The 25,535-nt window shown below is 39.6% G+C and overlaps 1 protein-coding gene across 1 annotated transcript in view; it reads left to right on the top strand.

The window, feature by feature from the left end:
* The window catches only part of LOC106578368 (cadherin-related family member 1a), a 169,281-nt gene that overhangs the window by 114,604 nt on the left and 29,142 nt on the right, over positions 1-25,535 (top strand). Inside the window, exon 13 of the mRNA XM_082965589.1 lies at positions 10,649-10,813. Coding sequence (XP_082821715.1) covers positions 10,649-10,813 — 165 coding nt within the window. The remainder of the gene's footprint in view (positions 1-10,648; positions 10,814-25,535) is intronic.

Genomic DNA, 25,535 nt, shown 5'->3' with positions numbered 1-25,535 from the left:
ATAAGTCTACAGCAGTAAGGCATCAGCTTTGGGCAGTCTTCAGGGATGACCTATGGACCTCTGTGAAGAAACTGGTGAGTTCTCTAGCTATAGAGTCAAAGGCCTCAGAGTGCATTTTCGACTTTACTAAGACTGGTATTTTCTTTTGGACCCTTAAATGGTCTGAGCATAAATCCTCATTAAATGTTCCATTGTACGTGTGTTTTTATGCTTACAAAAGCGCACATGCCCAGGGAAAGAAAACCACAGGCTGCAATCTGTTTAGTCTCACGTCATCAGATAATGTCCAGGTCAATGCCTGGAGGTCAGTAAGAATTGATGTCGAACTGTAGTAGTTTTACACCATTGTAGTGTTGACAGGTATGAAGGAGTCTATTTCATTGCTATGTTATCCACAGAGGAGCTAACCTCACGATGGAAGTACTCTATCAGCACTGAACCAATCGTATGTGGTGTGATCATGGTTCATGACTTCTAATAACTTTCCTCCTGAATGGAGGGTTCTATTTATTAGTGGCATGTGTGTTAACCATCAGACAAGGGACAATCAGAAGAGTGTTCTGGAGATTCCCTTACAAGTGTTGCAATCTGAGTGACTACTAACTCCTCTGTCGCTGTTATCAATAGCAATTTGACTTTTGAGGTCTCCAACCCTCTTACTGATTATGGCTGGACTGACTGTGCTGGCATTGGTACTGGTACTCAAGGGGACCAGTTATCCTACCAATTTATTCTGAAATGTTATCCTTCGGGAATACATGATTAGATAATTTTACTAGTTGCATTGTAGTTGAACCTACACATGGCAAGGAATATTTCTTTTGTTGCAATTTGTTTAGGAGGTGGAAGTCCACTGGACTTCTTTTACGAACATTCTGGTACACCTCAGTGACATCTTAGACGTGTTCTCAGGTTAACCCTGTCGAGGGGCTTGTCCTCTCCTCTCAGTTCTCATGGGGAAGTTTACAACTAGATTTGTTTTCTGCTCTGGCGGCACGTAGTCTTGACTCTCCCACCGGCCTCGATGAGGCTCCTCATGGGTCTGGGCTAGTATTCCCCCCTTTGTGTCTAGGAACCTACCCCACCAGCAGTAGGTGTTGTTATCCGAAGCACAAACTAAAAGATCGAACCCTATGTACGAGTTGTCAGCGACCGCGTTATTAGAATGGCTGTAACCTTTCAACCAAATCTCCTGGTGTTTGAGCTTCAAAACGCTCAGTGGCTGTTGAGGCTTTTCAGTCACCGTAGCGGCCGCATGTGGCAAACTCTTCAGTACCTGTGAATTCAGACGAGGATATCTGTCTGTGATATCTCAAAGTGTTTCACCAGCTGGAGTCATCGGTTCAGTTGTGGGACTGACACCGTTAGTGTCATTGTAAGGGGTGACAGTCCCCCACAAAGCAGAAGATCAGAGTACACTCTGCACGTCGATGCTTTTATCGCTGAGATGGCCGCAGTGCTTGCAGAAGTGTGTGGTCAGTGGAGAAGGCACTGTGACCATACATGGTTGGATTTCCAATCCATCAGTGGGAGTAAACGATCCATCAAGTCTGCTCCGAGTTGCAGGGGTTCAGATTCGAGGCTGATAACATACACAGGGTGAACAAGTGATCCGTCCTGGAAGTGTAGTTTCAGCATGATTCTCAATGTGAGAGGCGAGGTAGTCTGAGTGAAATCTCGTTTAGTTGGCTTCAAAGCCCTTTTGAGATCATTGAACAATGTTTGAGAGATGAACGATATTGTCGGGCACGAATCAATTAGCGCATGACAAGTTAAGCAGTCCTCCAGGACTGTTTCCAGGTATGGCTGTTTTGAGTTGTATTTAGTGGACATATTCCCCACAAAGTGGAGTGGTTGTTCGCAATGACGTTTGACATTTTTATTCGCTACCTTTGTATCAGAGTCTATAGACAAAGCCTGTGGGCTTGTGTCTTGATCAATCGGGCCCTGGATAGGGTCTCGAGTGAGAGCGAGAGAAATGTGATTTTTAATGTCCTTGCTAACGGTGTTAATCCCTGTGGACCTGGTGTCCAGCAATTCCCTGTCTAGTCCTTGTGACATAACTTTTACCCTTTTCTCAAATGTTCTCACTTTAGTTCTTCATGTAGTAGAACTTCTAGAGAACATTGGTCAACGTTTTGATCGTCCTTGAACCTTTTCTTACCCATTTGCTCTGACCCTTTGTGTGGGTTGGGTGCAGGAACGTAGCGATCTGGTCGATTTTTGCGGTAATCGTTTCTGCTGTTTTTCCGCTAATGGTATAATTATGGTTTGTATCGCTGCTGAGGTCAGTGATCCATCCTTAAATGTGTGAGGGTTCACTAATTAACGGGCGACTGGGACCCACCCCCTCTGATAGCTTGCACATTATTATTATTTTTTATATAAGTTTGGGTTATATATAAGTTTGGGTTTTGAGTCAGTGGAAGCTGCAAAGACAGTTTTAATCTATTTAAATATGTTAATCAATACTGGATAAGTAATGTGGGAGTTTGATTTGCAAAAGCAAATGTAATTGATTAATCAATGTTAATGATAAATCAAACCTGTATATGCTATTTGGGAATTCAACTTTAATTAACCTGAAAGCGTAGCTGTATCAAGGCTACTGTGGAAAAGTTTAAATTGTCTCATTTGCTAAACCAATCAATTTCGATACCTGAAAAGGGTTGGAATGCAATTGAACTACCTAGCTTAATTGAATGTGACAACGATATCCAATCTGTTGAGATTGGTTGGATATCATAAGCGTAACCCACTTGTTACAAATGTGAGACAACAGTGGACCAATGGAATTTTTATATACACATTTTTGGGGGATTCTTTACCACCAAGGTTCACTTATTCCTGAGGGCTGAAATCAAACAGAAGTCCTGAAGAGGCGGAACTTCCATTTTCTAAGGCACATGGTGTTGCCGTGTGAAAAAAGGGGAAAAACAAAATGGCTGCTCTCCCTTTGTTAGCTTTAGCATCTCGTGCAAACTAATCCTACTTTGTACAATTACAAGCACAACATATGATCCCCTTAAACAAGGGAACGGTTTTACTAGTAACATCTTAACGTTCAAACCCTTTCTGCGGTGTTTTTTGCTATGTTTTGCCGTAACTCGTAGTAAACAAGGAAATACACCGTTGGTCTAATCAAATTTCTCTCATTGCCAGCCCATTATGTCTGGCTCAAGAAATTAATATTGACTGAGTCTACTCGCTCCTGAGGCGCGAGTGACAGAAATAGCACGTTTGGCCCAACGCTCTGTTCCTCAAATTTAAATAATTACCTGGATCGGATTCTAGCACTAGAAATGTATTCACTAACCCTACACTGACTATGTCAGAGAAACAACATGGAGGAAACCTCTATGTATTGTTCAAATGGCAAAACACACGTCAACAAGTCCTGTCTACAACTCCCATGGTGTATAACAATCTGGGTGCATAATGTAATCTGCTTTTCAATTTTATACAGGCTGAATTCAGAATAAATGACTCATTCTATCTTAGATTCCTCGCACCGGAGCATCATTATGTCATGTCTTGACTATTATTAATGTGATGACAATTGTTTTATCAAATCGATTAACTATGTTTAATTATTATGATGATTAAATGAATCCTGTAACAATTAACTAATTCGCAATCTTGGGGCACCAAGATATAAACTACAATAACAAACAGCCCCTTTTCTGCTCAGGACGTGACAATCAGTCATTAATTAATTCTTTACCTTTTATCAGTCTCATTCCAAATGTCGCAAATTCTTGGAAATCTGCACGAACCCTAGCATAAATTATGAATCAGCGATATACCAATTAGCTTAATTATTTATTTACTAACTAACTAAATAATCACACAGAAGTACATAAACACACACAGGATAGGTTATACATTGGTTATGAACATGATACAATGAAAAGTCTCTAGTGGACTAAACCGATATGACAGCTTGTTACACCAAATGAAAAGGGAGGGGCAGGTAAGAAAGAGCAGGAGAAAAGACAAAGGATTCCACTATCATACACACAGTAGTCTTCAGTTTTGTAGATTTCTTAACCATTCGTGACGTTGGTTCGATACCATCCGCCTGCTTGGTCTATAAAGTAGTAGTCATTTCATCGTGGGGACTCCCGTCCCTGCCTTTTATTGACTAGATCTTCTTCTCTGTTGAAAGTTTCAGAGTTCTAGCCATTACGTCCCTTTCAGCTCACGATGTGGGTCTCATTGGCCTAATGTAAATTTGGTCACGAGTGGGTTTTATACAGCCTGGAAAAAAGGGGCGTTCCATAACGACAATGTAATGTCTGTACTCACGTGGGTGTGGCCACTGACTTGGTTAAGACATCATATGAGAAACAATTCTCTCATTTAGAAGGCTAACATCACATTACATCTTCTCACAAATAGTTTCATATTTAATCATATACCTTCCACAACATTTAGATGTAAGTCTGGTAATGGGGAACTATACACATTACGAGATACAGTTATTTTGTTCTACCGTCTTTAGTTACATCACAAATTATTAACAAATTCAACAGGAGTGTTCTTTAACCTCTTACATCTAGACGTTCCGCTAGCGGAACACCTGCTCCAATATCCAATGAAAGGCGTGGCGTGAATTACAAAGTCCTCAAAAATACAAAAACTTCAATTTTTCAAACATATGACTATTTTACACCATTTTAAAGACAATACTCTCCTTTATCTAACCACACTGTCCGATTTCAAAAAGGCTTTACAGCGAAAGCAAAACATTAGATTATGTCAGCAGAGTACCAAGCCAGAAATAATCAGACACCCATTTTTCAAGCTAGCATATAATGTCACAAAAACCCAGAAGACAGCTAAATGCAGCACTAACCTTTGATGATCTTCATCAGATGACACACCTAGGACATTATGTTATACAATACATGCATGTTTTGTTCAATCAAGTTCATATTTATATAAAAAAACAGCTTTTTACATTAGCATGTGACGTTCAGAACTAGCATACCCCCGCAAACTTCCGGGGAATTTACTAACAATTTACTAAATTACTCACGATAAACGTTCACAAAAAGCACAACAATTATTTTAAGAATTATAGATACAGAACTCCTCTATGCACTCGATATGTCCGATTTTAAAATAGCTTTTTGGTGAAAGCACATTTTACAATATTCTAAGTACATAGCCCAGCCATCACGGGCTAGCTATTTAGACACCCGGCAAGTTTAGCCTTCACCAAAATCAGATTTACTATTATAAAAGTTTGATTACCTTTTGTTGTCTTCGTCAGAATGCACTCCCAGGACTGCTACTTCAATAACAAATGTTGGTTTGGTCCAAAATAATCCATCATTATATCCGAATAGCGGCGTTTTGTTCGTGCGTCCCAGACACTATCCAAAATGGTAAATCAGGGTCGTGCGCATGGCGCAATTCGTGACAAAAAAATTCTAAATATTCCATTACCGTACTTCGAAGCATGTCAACCGCTGTTTAAAATCCATTTTTATGCAATTTTTCTCGTAAAAAAGCGATAATATTCCGACCGGGAATGTCCATTTAGCTAAACAGAGGAATGAAAACAAAGCTTTCGGTCGAAGTGGGCACGAGCCTAAGTCTCACAGTACTGTAACCAGCCACTACCCAAACACGCTACTTTGTTTCAGCCAGAGCCTGCAAAGCCACGATTCCGCTTTTTGCCGCCTTCTGAGAACCTATGGCAGCCGTAGGAAGTGTCACGGGACAGCTAAGATCCTCACTCTTCAATAAACAGAGACAAGAAGAACGACACCTTGTCAGACAGGCCACTTCCTGCATGAAATGTTCTCAGGTTTTTGCCTGCCATATGAGTTCTGTTATACTCACAGACACCATTCAAACAGTTTTAGAAACTTTAGGGTGTTTTCTATCCAAAGCCAATAATTATATGCATATTCTAGTTACTGGGCAGGAGTAGTAACCAGATTAAATCGGGTACGTTTTTTATCCAGCCGTGAAAATACTGCCCCCTAGCCATAACAGGTTAATGGTGTAGAGTAACAGTAATATGCTATACACCAGTGCCCGCTGGTGGTGATACAAAGTAACTTTTTATGAACAGTTATGTTCAACCTTTTATTCAAATAACTTATGTCCTACTCCTAACTTTTTATTCCACTATTGGGCCATTACCAATAACCCCCGCCATAATCCACAGACAAACAAAGCACCATTCATAACCAACTCAACTCATTCACTGGGTATCTCTACAAAATAATAACAATAACTAGTATCTTGGTAATTACCTTTTAACAAATAAAATTAGGTTATTAACGCTGAATCATCTCTGCAAAACTAACTAGTATTTAACTCATAACTGGCCACCCCTCCGTAGATAGGGCATGCCTCAGATAGCCTCGTCAAACCACCTCTGCAAAACAACAGTGCAATAATACAGGCCACCTGGTGTGGAATCTCCTACAACCGGGTAACACTCACTCCTGGCAAGCTCGCCAATTGTTAGGGTTCGTTCCTTTCGTCCTCGTCAATTATTATTGGCTCATTGGTGAAATTAGTATTATGATAATATCTTTCATTAAATCATTCAAAACGTTTATTAATGCAATTGCAGACAGAAGTTGACAATCAGGAACATAGCACGCATGTTTCCAAGTAAGTTCTGCATCAAACCAAAAGCCTCAAGTTGTTTTGTTACACCCTAAGTCTAGCCTGGTGATGTCACTACTTACGTCATTACCTTTTAACTCCTGAGACCAAAACCATGCCTACCAAGCTATATAAACAATGGCTTTTAGTGTTATCTAAAACTTAGCAGTAAGCATCCACTCCCCAAAGGTGATTTATTGTGGAATGTTTGACTAGTCTTATCTCCTACACTCCCCTGCATAGTTCTGTCTCAGTCACACATTCTCAGAGGAGCCTTTTAATAAGAAAGAGAACTAAAAACAATTGTGGAATACTAAACCTCTACAATGAATATATATTGTTAATCTGTAGTCTAGGACCCTATAAATGTAAAGAGGGAGGGGTCTTATAACCCCTCCCCTTCTATTAATACAACATAAGAATAATCATAAGAATAGTAATACATCAAACATTTTGTGACAACCCTTATCATGACCACTAGGTGAACCCGACACCATCTAATGTCATCTAGCTAGTTACCAACAAGCTTAAACATGGGGTCTTTTGTTTAGACATGTAGCTAGCTAGCTGGCCAGCTAAACAATCAATTATAGTCCCAATCCATAGAATACTAGCAATACAAACTGATTGTCATAGCTTGCTAAAGTTAACCAAATAGGTTCAATGTTAGCTAGTTAGCTCAGTGTAATTTAACACATATACACCACTGACTAACACTGAGTATATAAAACATTAAGAACATCTGCTCTTTCCATGACATAGATTGATCAGGTGAATCCATTGTTTAATGGTTGAGCATTTTGCCATGTCATTTTGGCCCGTTTTGTCCTGTTGTCACTGCCAGATTGGAACCCTTTACAGTGTAGGCACTGTATACCCCCATCAAGTAAAGTGTTATCCACTTAATATGAAGCGGGTATGCATAACACCGTTATGAAAGCAGTCATAATACCTTTATGACTGTTACAGTATTGCAGACATACTATATCACTCAACAGAATAGGAGCAGCACAGGGTCATTCTTACAGCATTACCCATGTAGCAGTTTAGGGGTTTTTGCTCAAGGCCACAATGACAGTGTTGGATCACACCAGCCCTGGGTGTAGTATCTTTCAAATACATAAAATAGCTGTTCTTGATTAAGCTTGCACTGGCACAATGAAATCAATGCAATAATCCCAGTTGCCCATCTGACAGTCCATTGTTATGTCGTAGTAAGAAATCTTAGCTGAGGTCTGAAGAATTTCATTTTCTGCACAAACTAATGTGTCAGCAGGCTAACACAATATTGTGGTGTGAAGGAGTCCTGGGCTTGAACCCCCCTGTCAGTAACACCAACAACCACTCCCAACTGATTTTTCGAATAAAATATATTTTTGTACTATAATGAAAAGGGACTTATAGTTGAAGTTGGAAGTTTACTTACACCTTAGCCAAATACATTTAAACTCAGTTTTTCACAATTCCTGACATTTAATCCTAATACAAATTCCCTGTCTTAGGTCAGTTAGGATCAGCATTTTATTTTAAGAATGTGAAATGTCAGAATAATAGTTGAGAGAATGATTTATTTCAGATTTATTTCTTTCATCACATTCCCAGTGGGTCAGAAGTTTACATACACCCAATAAGTATTTGGTAATATTGCCTTCAAATTGTTGAACTTGGGTCAAATGTTTCGGGTAGCCTTCCACAAGCTTTCCACAATAAGTTGGATGAATTTTGGCCCATTCCTCCTGACAGAGCTGATGTAACTGAATCAGGTTTGTAGGCCTCTTTGCTCGCACACGCTTTTTCAGTTCTGCCCACAAATTGTCTATAGGATTGAGGTCAGGGCTTTGTGATGGCCACTCCAATACCTTGATTTTGTTGTCCTTAAGCTGTTTTGCCACGTCTTTTGAAGTATGCTTGGTGTCATTGTCCATTTGGAAGATCCATTTGCAACCAAGCTTTAACTTCCTGACTGACGTCTTGAGATGTTGCTTCAATACATCCACATAATTTTCCTTCATCATAATGCCATCTATTTTGTGAAGTGCACCAGTCCCTCCTGCAGCAAAGCACCCCCACAACATGATGCTGCCACCCACGTGCTTCATGGTTGGGATGGTGTTCTTCGGCTTGCAAGCCTCCTTTTCCCTCCAAACATAATGATGGTAATTGTAGCCAAACAGTTCTATTTTTGTTTAATCAGACCAGAGGACATTTCTCCAAAAAGTACGATCATTGTCCCCATGTGCAGTTCAAACTGTAGTCTGGCTTTTTTATGGTGGTTTTGGAGCAGTGGCTTCTTCCTTGCTGAGCGGCATTTCAGGTTACGTTGATATAGGACTCGTTTTACTGTGGATATAGATACGTTTGTACTCGTTTCCTCTAGCATCTTCACAAGGTCATTTGCTGTTGTTCTGGGATTGATTTGCACTTTTCGCACCAAAGTACGTTCATGTCTAGGAGACAGAATGCGTCTCCTTCCTGAGCGGTATGACGGCTGTGTGGTCCCATGGTGTTTATACTTGCGTACAATTGTTTGTACAGATGAACGTGGTACCTTTAGGCGTTTGGAACTTGCTCCCAAGGATGAAACTGACTTGGAGGTCTACAATTATTTGGCTGATTTCTTTAGATTTTCCCATGATGTCAAGCAAAGAGGCACTGAGCTTGAAGGTAGGCCTTGAAATAAATCCAGAGGTAAACCTCCAATTGACTCAAATCATGTAAATTAGCCTATCGTAAACTTCTAAAGCCACAACATCATTTTCTGTAATTTTCCAAGCTGTTTAAAGGCACACAACTCTGCATATGTAAACTTCTGACCCACTGGAATTGTGATACAGCAAATAAGTGAAATAATCTGTCTGTAAACAATTGTTGGAAAAATGACTTGTGTCAGGCACAAAGTAGATGTCCTAACCAACTTGCCAAAACTATAGTTTGTTAACAAGAAATGTGTGGAGTGGTTGAAAAACAAGTTTTAATGACTCCAACCTAAGTTGATGTAAACTTCCGAATTCAACTGTATATTTAGAAGACCTCTTCTGAGATGTTGTGAATATAATTAATGTGGTATGAATGATCGTGCAATATTCATGAAAGTGTCATAATTGGTTTCAAAAAGGTGTGCCTTACAGAGGCTTGCGAAAGTATTCAACCAACTTGGTGTTATTCCTATTTTGTTGCCTTACAACCTGGAATTAAAATTGATTTTTGAGGAGGTTGTATCATTTGACTTACACAACATCCAAGACATTTAAATGATTCCCCTTAAACCACTCGAGTGTTGCTTTAACAGTATGCTTAAGGTTATTGCCCTACTGGAAGGTGAACCTCCATCCCAGTCTCAAATCTCTCGAAGACTGAAACAGGTTTCCATCAAGAATTTCCCTGTATTTAGCGCCGTCCATCACTCTTTCAATTCTGACCAGTTTCCCAGTCCCTGCCGATGAAAAACATCCCCACAGCATGATGATGCCACCACCATGCTTCACTATGGGGAATGGTATTCTCGGGGTGATGAGAGGTGTTGAGTTTGCACCAGATGAACCGTTTCCTTGATGGACAAAAAGCTACATTTTAGTCTCATCTGACCAGAGTACCTTCTTCCATTTCTTTGGAGAGTCTCCCACATGCCTTTTGGTGATCACCAAACGTGTTTTTTTCTTTTTTTCTTTCAGAAATTGCTTTTTTTCTGGCCACACTTCCATAAAGCCCAGCTCTGTGGAGTGTATGGCTTAAAGTGATCCTATGGACAGATACACCTATCGCCGCTGTGGAGCTTTGCAGCTCCTTCAGGGTTCTTTGTTAATTTCATTTCACCAATTTGGACTATTTTGTGCTTTGTCCATTACATGAAATCCAAATAAAATCTATTTAATTTACAGGTTGTAATGCAGAAAAATAGGAAAATTGCCATAGGGATGAATACTTTTGCATGGCACTTTTTGTATACCTCTTCATATGATGTATGAATGAATAAGGGAATGCCATACTTGTGTGACTGACCATGTTATTCTCTCAGCTTCTTGCTGTGGAGATGGACACACCAGAAAGATTCAGCGCCACAGCAGACATCGTCATACATCTCCTCGACACCAACGACAACGCTCCCAAGTTCTCCTCCGTTTACTACATTGCCAGAATTCCGGAAAACTCTCCTGGCAACTCCAATGTTGTGTCTGTGACAGTAAGTCTCACCCCATTCTCATTCTATCCCACCTAAAAATACATCCCAAAGCCCATGTACGTCATTCACTCAAGGCGGAGGCATGGAGATTTGTGCAAAATTATAAAGTGAGCCATCTATTCTCTAAATAGTGTTATTGGGTTAGAATAATATGTAAAAACATGTAGATAAAGCAAGGGGAGGTAAACTGCCAGATGGCTCTCACTTTAATTTTGTTGTGTAATATAGTACCTTGCAAAAGTATTCATCCCCTTGGTGTTTTTCCTATTTTGTTGCATTACAACCTGTAATTTAAATTGATTTTTATTTGGATTTCATGTAATGTACACAAAAATAGTTCAAAATTGGTGAAGTGAAATGAAAAAAAGTACTTGTTTAAAAAAATTCAGAAAAATAAAAACCGGAAAAGTGGTGCGTGCACATGTATTCACCCACTTTGCTATGAAGCCCCTAAATAAGATCTGGTGCAACCAATTACCTTCAGAAGTCCCATGAATAGTTAACTAAAGTCCACCTGTGTGCAATCTAAGTGTCACATGATCTCGGTATATATACACACCTGTTCTGAAAGGCCCCAGAGTCTGCAACACCACTAAGCAAGGGGCACCACCAAGCAAGTGGCACCATGAAGACCAAGGAGCTCTCCAAACAGGTCAGGGACAAAGTTGTGGAGAAGTACAGATCAGGTTTGAGTTATAAAAAATATCCGAAACTTTGAACATCCCACGGAGCACCATTAAATCCATTACTAAAAATTTGAAAGAATATGTCAACACAAAAACCTGCCAAAAGAGGGCCGCCAACCAAAACTCACGGATCAGGTGAGGAGGGCATTAATCAGACAGGCAACAAAGAGACCAAAGATTACCCTGAAGGAGCTGCAAAGCTCCACAGCGGAGATTGGAGTACCTGTCCATAGGACCACTTTTAAGCCGTACACTCCACAGAGCTGAGCTTTACGGAAGTGTGGTCAGAAGAAAAGCCATTGTTTAAACTTCTTGGGGCTATGTGGGACGCTAGCGTGCCACCCGTGGTGCACCCTATCAACAGCAGGTGCATTTCAAGAGCGGCAAATTTGAAACCAAATAAATGTCAAAATTCAAATTTTTCAAACATACAACTATCTTACACCGTTTGAAAGATAAACATCTCCTTAATCTAACCACGTTGTCCGATTTCAAAAAGGTTTTACGGTGAAAGCATAAAGTTACATTATGTTAGGAGAGTACATTGACAATAGCTGTGTGTAATGTTTTGTCAATTCAAAGACAGGCGTCACCAAAACCATAAAACCAGCTAAAATGATGCACTAACCTTTGACAATCTCCATCAGATGACACTCCTAGGACATTATGTTAGACAATGCATGCATTTTTAGTTCTATCAAGTTCATATTTATATCCAAAAACAGCGTTTTACTATGGCGTTGATGTTCAGGAAATCGTTTCCCTCCAATAACCGGCAGTCAAGTCAGCACCACAAATTAACTAATTAAAATTTGAAAACATTGGTAAAATATTATATTGTCATTTAAAGAATTATAGATTGAACGCAATCAACTTGCCAGATTTAAAAATAACCTTACTGGGAAATCACACTTTGCAATAATCTGAGCACTGCGCCCAGAAAAATACGCTTTGCGATACAGACTGACCGCCATGTTGGAGAGATCTAAAAGCAAAAATACTATGTAAATAATCCATTACTTTTGATTCTCTTCATCAGATGTCACTTCCCAGGTCCATAACGAATGTAGTTTTGTTCAAAAAAGCTCATCATTTATGTCCAAAAAGCTCCGTGTTGTTAGCACATGATCTAAGCCAGCCGGACTTCACTTCATGAACGAGGGGAAAAAATATATTTACGTTCGTTCAAACATGTCAAACGTTGTATAGCATAAATCATTAGTGCCTTTTTTAACCAGAACATGAATAATATTCAAGGTGGACGAATGCATTCTCTTTTAAAACGTATTGGAACGAGGGTACCCAACATGACCTCGCGCGCCAGAGTCTAATCGGCCATCACCGTTCCAAGGCTCTTGTTCGGTCAGATCTCACAGTAGAAGACTCAAAACACTTTGTAAAGGCTGGTGACATCTAGTGGAACAAAACATTAATAAGCCCCTGTGTTTTTCAATGGCATAGGCTTAAAGGTAATTCAACACATCAGGTATCCACTTCCTGTCAGAATCTGTCTCAGGGTTTTGCCTGCCAAATGAGTTCTGTTATACTCACAGACACCATTCAAACAGTTTTAGAAACTTTAGGGTGTTTTCTATCCATATATAATAAGTATATGCATATTCTAGTTACTGGGTAGGATTAGTAACCAGATTAAATCGGGTACGTTTTTTTATCCAGCCGTGAAAATACTGCCCCCTAGCCCCAACAGGTTAACCTGTCTGGGAACGTGGGACGCTTGATTAACAGCTGTGCTTGGCAAGCGTTTCTGCTATAGAGGCAAAATTGTAATGTCCGTATTGAGTTTCCAGGGAATGTAGCATATGGCGACCAACAATAGCCCTGTTTGTATCATTAGATTTGGCAAAGTTCCATGTTGCAATCGAATGGCATATTGTTCCAAATGTCACGGTATCACCGATACCATATTCTTGGAATATATTTTTCAAGGCATTTCCTAATGTGGTCAGTGGTTTGCCTTTTGACCCGAAAAAAAATGTCTGTGACTTCCCATAACCGTTCAACGAGCGCCAGAATTTGTGAAAACGTGTGAGCCAGGCTACTTCCTCTCGGGATAAGATGATTCTGGATTCCCCAAATACGAAGTTGGTTTTGTGATGGTAAACACACATTTGAATGTGGTTCCTTCCAGGGCAATGCCATTAAATTCAGCTTCGTTGAAAGACATTAGCGGTCCCCGACTAGATCCATTAAAAATGGCCAAGCGTCCACAAATTAGTCGAGCAAAACGTAATGTCTTTGTTTAACCTGTCTGGGAATGTGGGACGCTTGCCCACCCTAGTCAACGGCTAGTGGAATCGCGTCGCGCGAAATACAAAACCTCATAAATGCTATAACTTCAATTTCTCAAACATATGACTATTTTACACCATTTTATAAATACACCTCTCCTGAATCGAACCACATTGTCCGATTTCAAAAAGGCTTTACAGCAAAAGCAAAACATTAGATTATGTTAGGAGAGTACCCTGCCCCCAAAAAAATCACACTGCCATTTTCAAAGCAACTAGATGCATCACAAATACCCAAAACACAGCTAAATGCAGCACTAACCTTTGACAATCTTCATCAGATGACACTCCTAGGACATCATGTTACACAATACATGCATTTTTTGTTCGATAAAGTTCATATTTATATATAAAAACAGCATTTTACATTGGCGCGTGACGTTCAGAAAATATTTTCCCTCAAATGCTTCCGGTGAAATCAGCGCTACAATTTACAAAATTACTATTCGAAAACATTGTTAAAATGTAATATTGTCATTCAAAGAATTATAGATTAACATCTCGTGAAAGTAAAAATAACTTTACTGGGAAATCACACTTTGCAATAAACGACGTGGTATGCTCAGAAAAATAGGCTAGGCGAAACATGTTAGCGCCATCTTGGAACCATCTAAAATCAAATATACTATTGTAAATATTCCCTTACCTTTGATTATCTTCATCAGAAGGCACTTCCAGGAATCCGAGGTCCACAACAAATGTAGTTTTGTTCGAAAAAGTTAATAATTTATGTCCCAATAGTTCCTTCTTGTTAGCGCATTCCGAAGGCTACTCATAATGTACTGAAGCACGCGGGACTTGTCGTCACGAATGTCCAAAAAATATGTTTTAACGTTCATTCAAACATGTCAAACGTTGTATAACATAAATCTTTAGGGCCTTTTTCAACCAGAGCTTCAATAATATTCAAGGCGGAAGATTGCATTGTCTTACTAAACGTTTCGGAACAAAAGGGTTCCCATGGGCGCCCGCGTCATAGTAGAAATGGCCCTCCCCCGTGACCAACTTCAAGCCTCTCTTTGGGTCAGTTTCTACCATAGAAGACTCAAACCACTTTGTAAAGACTGTTGACATCTAGTGGAAGCCTTAGGAAGTGCTAAATGATTAATAAGTCCCTGTGTGTTTCTAATGGCAAAGGCTTGAAGTGATTCCTACGTAACAGCCACTGCTATCCTGTGGCGCGATTTTCAAAACCTTAAAAATCCTATTACTTCAATTTCTCAAACATATGACTATTTTACAGCCATTTAAAGACAAGACTCTCGTTAATCTAACCACACTGTCCGATTTCAAAAAGGCTTTACAACGAAAGCAAAACATTAGATTATGTCAGCAGAGTACCAAGCCAGAAATAATCAGACACCCATTTTTCAAGCCAGCATATAATGTCACCAAAACCCAGAAGACAGCTAAATGCAGCACTCACCTTTGATGATCTTTATCAGATGACAACCCTAGGACATTATGTTATACAATACATGCATGTTTTGTTCAATCAAGTTCATATTTATATCAAAAACCAGCTTTTTACATTAGCATGTGACGTTCAGAACTAGCATACCCCCCGCAAACTTCCGGGGAATTCGCTAACATTTTACTAAATTACTCACGATAAACGTTCACAAAAAGCATAACAATTATTTTAAGAATTATAGATACAGACCTCCTCTATGCACTCGATATGTCCGATTTTAAAATAGCTTTTTGGTGAAAGCACATTTTGCAATATTCTAAGTACATAGCCCAGGCATCACGGGCTCGCTATTTAGACACCCGGCAAGTTTAGCACTCACCATAATCATATTTACTATTATAAAAGTTTGATTACCTTTTGTTGTCTTCGTCAGAATACACACCCAGGACTGCTACTTCACTAACAAATGTTGGTTTGGTCCAAAATAATCCATCGTTATATCCGAATAGCGGCGTTTTGTTCGTGCGTTCCAGACACTATCCGAAATAGTAAAGAAGTGTCGCGCGCATGGCGCAATTCGTGACAATAAAATTCTAAGTATTCCATTACCGTACTTCGAAGCATGTCAACCGCTGTTTAAAATCAATTTTTACGACATTTTTCTCGTAGAAAAGCGATAATATTCCGACAGGGAATCTCCTTTTCGGCAAACAGAGGAAAAAATCCCAAAGGCGGGGGCGGTCGGGGTCATGCGCATAAGCCAGTGTCCCTTGATCGGCCACTTGAGAAAGGCGATAATGTGTTTCAGCCTGGGGCTGGAATGACGACATTCTGTTTTTTCCCGGGCTCTGAGCGCCTATGGACGACGTGGGAAGTGTCACGTTAGAGCAGAGATCCTTAGTAAATGATAGAGATGGAAAACAAGTTCAAGAAATGGTCAGACAGGCCACTTCCTGTAAAGAAATCTCTCAGGTTTTGACCTGCCATTTGAGTTCTGTTATACTCACAAACACCATTCAAACAGTTTTAGAAAATTTAGGGTGTTTTCTATCCATATGTAATAAGTATATGCATATTCTAGTTACTGGGTAGGAGTGGTAACCAGATTAAATCGGGTATGTTTTTTATCCAGCCGTGTCAATACTGCCCCCTAGCCCTAACAGGTTAAACAAATCTACTTTGAAACAAATGTATACACCTCTCTCACGGTTATAATTTATTCCATTTTGAGTTTGCGTCCCAATATTACACTTTATATACATCACAAGATGACGGAAATATAACAAAACTGTTTGACATAGAAACACCGGATTTTTGTCAGTACATTTTTTTTCTTTATACACAGTAACGGAAAACTGTAAATTCTATTGTATTTTTTTGTATTGTCAGTATTAAAATACTCTGAAACATTTTATTGCAGCATATTGTAAATTATGGTTTGTTGTGTGAAAATGTTGTGGCCGGGGAAAGAATTGCTGTATTTCGAATGGCATTGTAATTCCACCCTACAGAATACAGTACTGTACCGTATTTTTTGGAGTGCCAAAAATATTTTGACCACTAGTGGGTGCATGGTATTGTTGTTTCTGACACATTAACATATTTTAGGGCGTCCCTCGTAATAGGCCATATATGTTTCACCCGCGAGTGTGAATACTATACCAATTTAACCCACATCTAGATATAATGCACTATTATTTTGAAATGTTTAGGGGAAAAATTGGAGTGGAAGCAAGTCTTTTTAACCTTAAATGGTTGAGCATTTGTCTATTTTACTCTGTAGTCACTGTCAGTTTAGATGCCTTTGCAATAAGGCCTCTAGAAGTGCAAGTGATAAATATTAACATGCTGTCATGTTTGTAAACACCTTACCTAACAGCCAACCTGCTTGCACCAATCCCTGTAATTACAGTAAAAAACATTTAAATACAAACCGCTTCCCTCAACAGATGTCATTCATTCCGATTACAGTAGCATTTACTTTTTTTATAGTATAATAGCAAATACTGAAATTTACTTGCCACCGAGCTGCCTGTAAGCTAATGTCAAAACCATGGTAACCCCCTTTACAGAAAGGTTATTGTAGTAAACTGAAACTAAAATAAAAACTAAAATTGCTAAAACAATTTAGTTAACTGAAATAAAAACAAAAAAAACATTTAACCCCTGTGCGGCGTCCGTCTGACATCCAGCGAAAAATCATATCTCCATTAGCATAACAAAATGTAATACTTTAAAAAAAAAAAAATTCAATTATATCGTTTTATAGATACACCTCTCCTGAATCGAACCACGTTGTCCGATTTCAAAAAGGCTTTACAGCAAAAGCAAAACATTAGATTATGTTAGAGGAGTATATCGTAAAAGTAGCCACATAGCCATTTTCCGCTCAACCACATGCATCACAAATAACCAAAAAAACAGCTAAATGCAGCACTAACCTTTTACAAACTTCATCAGATGACACTCCTAGGACATCATGTTACACAATACATGCATTCTTTTGTTCGATAAAGTTCATATTTATATATAAAAACAGCATTTTACATCGGCGCGTAACGTTGACTAACTATTTTCCCTCAAATGCATCCGGTGAAACAGTGCTACAATTTACTAAATTACTATTCGAAAACATTTTTAAAATGTAATATTGTCATTCTAAGATTTATTGATGATTATCTCTTGAAAGCACCTGTAATGCCAGATTTAAAAATAACTTTACTGGGTAATCACACTTTGCGATAAAAGGGGATGCGATACTCAGAACAATAGGCTAGCAATAGCAATAGGCTAGCCATCTTGGAACAATCGCATATCACATCTAGTCTTGTATACTATTGTCAATAATCCCTTACCTTTGATTTTCTTCATCCTTAGGCACTTCCAGGTCCACAACAAATGTATTTTCGCTCGAAAAAGTTAATCCTTTACGTCCCAATAGCTTGTTCTTGTTAACGCGTTCTGAAGGCTTCAGCAAAAGTTCCGACGTGCGCGGGGCTACTCTTTCAACAAAATGCATTTTTTTCTTATTTAGGTTCGTTCAAACGTTGTATAACATAAATCTGTAGGGCCTTTTTCAACGAGAGCTCCAATAAGATTCGAGGGGGACGATTGCATTGTGTTTCAAAACGTTTCGAAAGGGGAGGGTAACCAGAGGCGCCGGCGTCATAATGGTGATGGCCCTCTCCGTGTGACCACGTTCCACAGCGTGTCATTCTGTCAGTTTTCACAGTAGGAGACTCAAATCACTTTGTAAAGACTGGGGACATCTAGTGTAAGCAATAGGAAGTGCTCAATGAACCATAGCTCACGGTGTGATTAATCTTACATCTAGACGTTCCGCTAGCGGAACACCTGCTCCAATATCCAATGATAGGCGTGGCGCGAATTACAAATTCCTCAAAAATACAAAAACTTCAATTTTTCAAACATATGACTATTTCACAGCATTTTAAAGACAAGACTCTCCTTTATCTAACCACACTGTCCGATTTCAAAAAGGCTTTACAGCGAAAGCAAAACATTAGATTATGTCAGCAGAGTACCAAGCCAGAAATAATCAGACACCCATTTTTCAAGCTAGCATATAATGTCACAAAAACCCAAAGACAGCTAAATGCAGCACTAACCTTTGATGATCTTCATCAGATGACACCCCTTTACAGAAAGGTTATTGTAGTAAACTGAAACTAAAATAAAAACTAAAATTGCTAAAACAATTTAGTTAACTGAAATAAAAACAAAAAAAACATTTAACCCCTGTGCGGCGTCCGTCTGACATCCAGCGAAAAATCATATCTCCATTAGCATAACAAAATGTAATACTTTAAAAAAAAAAAAATTCAATTATATCGTTTTATAGATACACCTCTCCTGAATCGAACCACGTTGTCCGATTTCAAAAAGGCTTTACAGCAAAAGCAAAACATTAGATTATGTTAGAGGAGTATATCGTAAAAGTAGCCACATAGCCATTTTCCGCTCAACCACATGCATCACAAATAACCAAAAAAACAGCTAAATGCAGCACTAACCTTTTACAAACTTCATCAGATGACACTCCTAGGACATCATGTTACACAATACATGCATTCTTTTGTTCGATAAAGTTCATATTTATATATAAAAACAGCATTTTACATCGGCGCGTAACGTTGACTAACTATTTTCCCTCAAATGCATCCGGTGAAACAGTGCTACAATTTACTAAATTACTATTCGAAAACATTTTTAAAATGTAATATTGTCATTCTAAGATTTATTGATGATTATCTCTTGAAAGCACCTGTAATGCCAGATTTAAAAATAACTTTACTGGGTAATCACACTTTGCGATAAAAGGGGATGCGATACTCAGAACAATAGGCTAGCAATAGCAATAGGCTAGCCATCTTGGAACAATCGCATATCACATCTAGTCTTGTATACTATTGTCAATAATCCCTTACCTTTGATTTTCTTCATCCTTAGGCACTTCCAGGTCCACAACAAATGTATTTTCGCTCGAAAAAGTTAATCCTTTACGTCCCAATAGCTTGTTCTTGTTAACGCGTTCTGAAGGCTTCAGCAAAAGTTCCGACGTGCGCGGGGCTACTCTTTCAACAAAATGCATTTTTTTCTTATTTAGGTTCGTTCAAACGTTGTATAACATAAATCTGTAGGGCCTTTTTCAACGAGAGCTCCAATAAGATTCGAGGGGGACGATTGCATTGTGTTTCAAAACGTTTCGAAAGGGGAGGGTAACCAGAGGCGCCGGCGTCATAATGGTGATGGCCCTCTCCGTGTGACCACGTTCCACAGCGTGTCATTCTGTCAGTTTTCACAGTAGGAGACTCAAATCACTTTGTAAAGACTGGGGACATCTAGTGTAAGCAATAGGAAGTGCTCAATGAACCATAGCTCACGGTGTGATTAATCTTACATCTAGACGTTCCGCTAGCGGAACACCTGCTCCAATATCCAATGATAGGCGTGGCGCGAATTACAAATTCCTCAAAAATACAAAAACTTCAATTTTTCAAACATATGACTATTTCACAGCATTTTAAAGACAAGACTCTCCTTTATCTAACCACACTGTCCGATTTCAAAAAGGCTTTACAGCGAAAGCAAAACATTAGATTATGTCAGCAGAGTACCAAGCCAGAAATAATCAGACACCCATTTTTCAAGCTAGCATATAATGTCACAAAAACCCAAAGACAGCTAAATGCAGCACTAACCTTTGATGATCTTCATCAGATGACACACCTAGGACATTATGTTATACAATACATGCATGTTTTGTTCAATCAAGTTCATATTTATATCAAAAAACAGCTTTTTACATTAGCATGTGACGTTCAGAACTAGCATACCCCCCGCAAACTTCCGGGGAATTTGCTAACAATTTAGTAAATTACTCACGATAAACGTTCACAAAAAGCATAACAATTATTTTAAGAATTATAGATACAGAACTCCTCTATGCACTCGATATGTCCGATTTTAAAATAGCTTTTTGGTGAAAGCACATTTTGCAATATTCTAAGTACATAGCCCAGCCATCACGGGCTAGCTATTTAGACACCCGGCAAGTTTAGCCTTCACCAAAATCAGATTTACTATTATAAAAGTTTGATTTCCTTTTGTTGTCTTCGTCAGAATGCACTCCCAGGACTGCTACTTCAATAACAAATGTTGGTTTGGTCCAAAATAATCCATCGTTATATCCGAATAGCGGCGTTTTGTTCGTGCGTTCCAGACACTATCCGAAATGGTAAAGAAGGGTCGTGCGCATGGCGCAATTCGTGACAAAGAAATTCTAAATATTCCATTACCGTGCTTCGAAGCATGTCAACCGCTGTTTAAAATCAATTTTTATGCAATTTTTCTCGTAGAAAAGCGATAATATTCCGAGCAGGAATCTCCTTTTCGGCAAACAGAGGAAAAAATCACAAAGATGGGGGCGGTCTGGTCACGCGCCTAAGCCCACAGTCCCTTGATCGGCCACTTGAGAAAGGCGATAATGTGTTTCAGCCTGGGGCTGGGATGACAACATTCATGTTTTTCCTGGGCTCTGAGTGCCCATGGAAGACGTAGGAAGTGTCACGTTAGAGCAGAGATCCTTAGTAAATGATAGAGATGGCAAAGAAGTTCAAGAAATGGTCAGACAGGCCACTTCCTGTAAAGGAATCTCTCAGGTTTTGACCTGCCATTTGAGTTCTGTTATACTCACAGACACCATTCAAACAGTTTTAGAAACTTGAGTGTTTTCTATCCAAAGCCAATAATTATATGCTTATTCTAGTTACTGGGCAGGAGTAGTAACCAGATTAAATCGGGTACGTTTTTTATCCAGCCGTGAAAATACTGCCCCCTAGCCATAACAGGTTAATAGGCAATGTGATGAAGTTGAGTTCGCAATTCAGAATTCCACTTCCTGTTTCGATCTGTCTCGGGGTTTTGACTGCCATATGAGTTCTGTTATACTCACAGACACCATTCAAACAGTTTTCGAAACTTTAGCGTGTTTTCTATCCACAAGTATTAATTATATGCATATCCTAGCTTCTGAGTTTGAGTAGTAGGCCGTTTAAAATGGGCACAATTTTTTTTTCAAAATGCGCTGTGGCGCCCCCTATCCTAGGCGACCGTCAAGAGGTTAAGAAACTCAAACTATACCGAAACTACTATATTTTATGGCATAACAGACCAAAAAAACCATCAAATTATTTTTCGTTTTCGTATTTTTCGTCTAAACTTTGGCCAAAAATCTAATTTTTTCCTTCATTTTTTTTAATGGGGTTTTCAAGCTGTTTTTCGAGCTGCGGAATCTGGCAGGTAAATTCTGCCAGTAGATGCCATTGTTTCAAATAAGCCTAGCTTGTGCATCACTATCACTAGCTAACAGGGAACAAATCCGAGGGCGAGCACAGAGCGTGACTGACTGTACCAAACTAGAACAACTTGTGAAGTTGTTGGAGCCATTCACAATCCAACTTCAAATTGACAACCAGTCGCTGTCTGATGTGGTACTGTGCCTTCTCAAACTTGAGGCACAATTGCAGGCAACTACTGTTGGAAAACAGTTGGCACAGGTCCTCCAGAAGCCACTGCTTGAGCGCTTCACATGCATACTGAATCCTCTGACAGACAACTTCGCTTCAACCCCTGCAGCAACTTGCCTGATGGACTCAAGATTGTTTCGCTCAATAGAGATGGAGCCACTGATGAGGGAAACAGAGTATTTTGTACTTCAGAAAATCAGAGAGTACAGCCGTTGAGCAGCAGGACCCCAGAAATATGCTAGCATGAAAAATCCAGCAAGCATCTCGACCACAGTGCTTCAGAAATATAGCTTCCTTGCATTGAAGATTGTGTCTTCGAGGGTGACCTGACAGGGCATTAAGTGCCCCGTGTGAGCTGTGGAAATACCTGGAAGAGGTAAAGGAGGGCATGTTTACAGAATCACCAGATCTGGCAGGCAATGATGGCTGTTAACCTGTTATGGCTAGGGGGCAGTATTTTCACAGCCGGATAAAAAACGTACCCGATTTAATCTGGTTACTACTCCTGCCCAGTAACTAGAATATGCATATAATTATTAGCTTTGGATAGAAAACACTTCAAAGTTTCTAAAACTGTTTGAATGGTGTCTGAGTATAACAGAACTCATTTGGCAGGCCAATACCTGAGAAGATTCCATGCAGGAAGTGCCCTGTCTGACAATTTCTTGCCCTTCTTGATTATCTCTATCCATTACAGAGGATCTCTGCTGTTACATGACACTTCCTACGGCTCCCATGGGCTCTCATGGGCTCTCAGAAGGCGGCTGAATCATGGCTTTGCAGGCTCTGGTTGAAAAAAAGTTGGGTAGTGGCTGGTTACAGTACTGTGAGACTCAGGCGCGTGCCCGCGTCGACCCCATGCCTTGTTTTAGTTAGTCTGTTTACCTAAACGCAGATTCCCGGTCGGAATATTATCGCTTTCTTACGAGAAAAATGGCATAAAAATTGATTTTAAACAGCGGTTGACATGCTTCGAAGTACGGTAATGGAATATTTAGAAATCTTTTGTCACGAATTGCGCCATGCTCGTGACCCTTATTTACACTTCGGATAGTGTCTTGAACGCACGAACAAAACGCCGCTATTTGGATATAACGATGGATTATTTTGGACCAAACCAACATTTGTTATTGAAGTAGCAGTCCTGGGAGTGCATTCTGACGAAGACAACAATGGTAATCAAACTTTTGTAATAGTAAATCGGAGTTTGGTCAGGGCTAAACTTGGTCGGTGTCTAAATGGCTAGCCGTGATGGCTGGGCTATCTACTGAGAATATTGCAAAATGTGCTTTCACCGAAAAGCTATTTTAAAATAGGACATATCGAGTGCATAGAGGAGTTCTGTATCTATAATTCTTAAAATAATTGTTATGTTTTTTGTGAACGTTTATCGTGAGTAATTTAGTAAATTCACCGGATGTTTGCGGGGGGTATGCTAGTTCTGAACGTCACATGCTAATGTAAAAAAGCTGGTTTTTGATATAAATATGAACTTGATTGAACAAAACATGCATGCATTGTATAACATAATGTCCTAGGGTTGTCATCTGATGAAGATCATCAAAGGTTAGTGCTGCATTTAGCTGTGGTTTTGTTTTTTGTGACATTATATGCTAGCTTGAAAAATGGGTGTCTGATTATTTCTGGCTGGGTACTCTTTTTCAGCCATGGCATGCAAAGTCATCATTCAACGTTCTGCCACCTTCTGAGAGCCTATGGGAGCCGTAGGAAGTGTCACGTTACAGCAGAGATCCTCAGTTTTCAATAAAGAGAGTGTAGAAGGCCAAGAAATGGTCAGAGAGTGCACTTCCTGTTTGGAATCTTCTCAGGTTTTTGCCTGCCATATGAGTTCTGTTATACTCACAGACACCATTCAAACAGTTTTAGAAACTTTAGGGTGTTTTCTATCCAAAGCAAACAATTATATGCATATTCTAGTTTCTGGGCAGTAGTAATAACCAGATTAAATCGGGTACGTTTTTTATCCGGCCGTGCAAATACTGCCCACTACCCTAGAGAGGTTATTTTCTTAGCACCACTCCGCCAGGGCTCTCACCTCTCTATAGCCTGTCTCATCGTTGTTGGGAATCAGGCCTACCACTGTAGTGTTGTAAGCAAACTTGAGTTGGAGACGGGCGTAGCCATACAATCATGGGTGAACAGGGAACACAGGAGGGGGCTGAGCACGCAGCCCTGTGGAGCCTGAAAATGCACCCCATAGGGCCCCTGTGTTGAGGATTAGCGTGTTGTTGTCTACCTTCACCACTTGGGGTTGGTCCGTCAGGGATTCCAGGACCCAGTTGCGCAGGAAAGGGTTCAGACCAGGGCTCAGTGGTGCATGGGTCAGCTGTTTGTTTACCCGCACCCAATTGCTAATAACCCATCCGCAACCGCCCGACTATATGTGATAAAGGGAAAATCTGAGGCCCGCACACAACCCTAATCCTTGATATAGAACATGCTCTGTAGGCTGCAGCCTTTTCTGGGCCTTATTTAGATATTTCCACTTATAATTTTGGTAAACTATTTTTTGTCAACTTGATACATGCAGCTTCTCTTCTGTCATATGTTTCCCTAGAAGACTAAAGAAACCCTTAATCAACAATAATGTAATACATCGATAGAATGAATCCTTCAATGTAGTTGGCATCAGTAAAGTTCTCTGTCATCTCTGATACTTTTGCGGAGCAAAGATGTTTAGCGACCGGTGAGCAAATGCAAAAAAACAACAAAAAGATTTTGATCAGTTTGACCTGTTGTCAGGAATAGATAGCTGTGAAAACAACCAACGTGTTTCTGATAAGATTTCAGTTTGGCTTGGATGTATATTTTATGCCGTTGAAATACTATCAGATTTTATTACACTGATAAAGATAGAACCTCTACAGATGGTAACTAACTGAGCATTCACATTGTCTGAAGATGCTGAAAGAAAGAAATCACATACAATTTTGCTTACATTTAGTGTATAATTTTCCTTCAATAAATGCTTAATTCTGCAGGAGTTAATATTAAAGCTATGTGAAAGGTTATAGACCTACAGTCCGTGTCCAGATTTCAGTTTCCATTTATCCCAACAGTAGGCTACAGTTCCCTTGATGTGCCTGAAGTCCCAATCTTGTGACTATCGAATTTGTATAGCACCTCACAATCATCAGACATAACACAGCCAGCACTGCTATCGTCCTCTTTTACTACTTCACCAAATATTTCCCAAACCTGGCACTCCTCTTTATTTTCAACTCACAGCTTTTCTTTTATTGA

This window comes from Salmo salar, chromosome 19, assembly GCF_965601325.2.
Source record: "Salmo salar chromosome 19, fSalSal1, whole genome shotgun sequence".
NCBI classification, from domain to species: domain Eukaryota; kingdom Metazoa; phylum Chordata; class Actinopteri; order Salmoniformes; family Salmonidae; genus Salmo; species Salmo salar.
The sequence above is the reverse complement of the archived record's forward strand: the minus strand, read 5'-3'. Positions and strand labels throughout refer to the sequence as shown.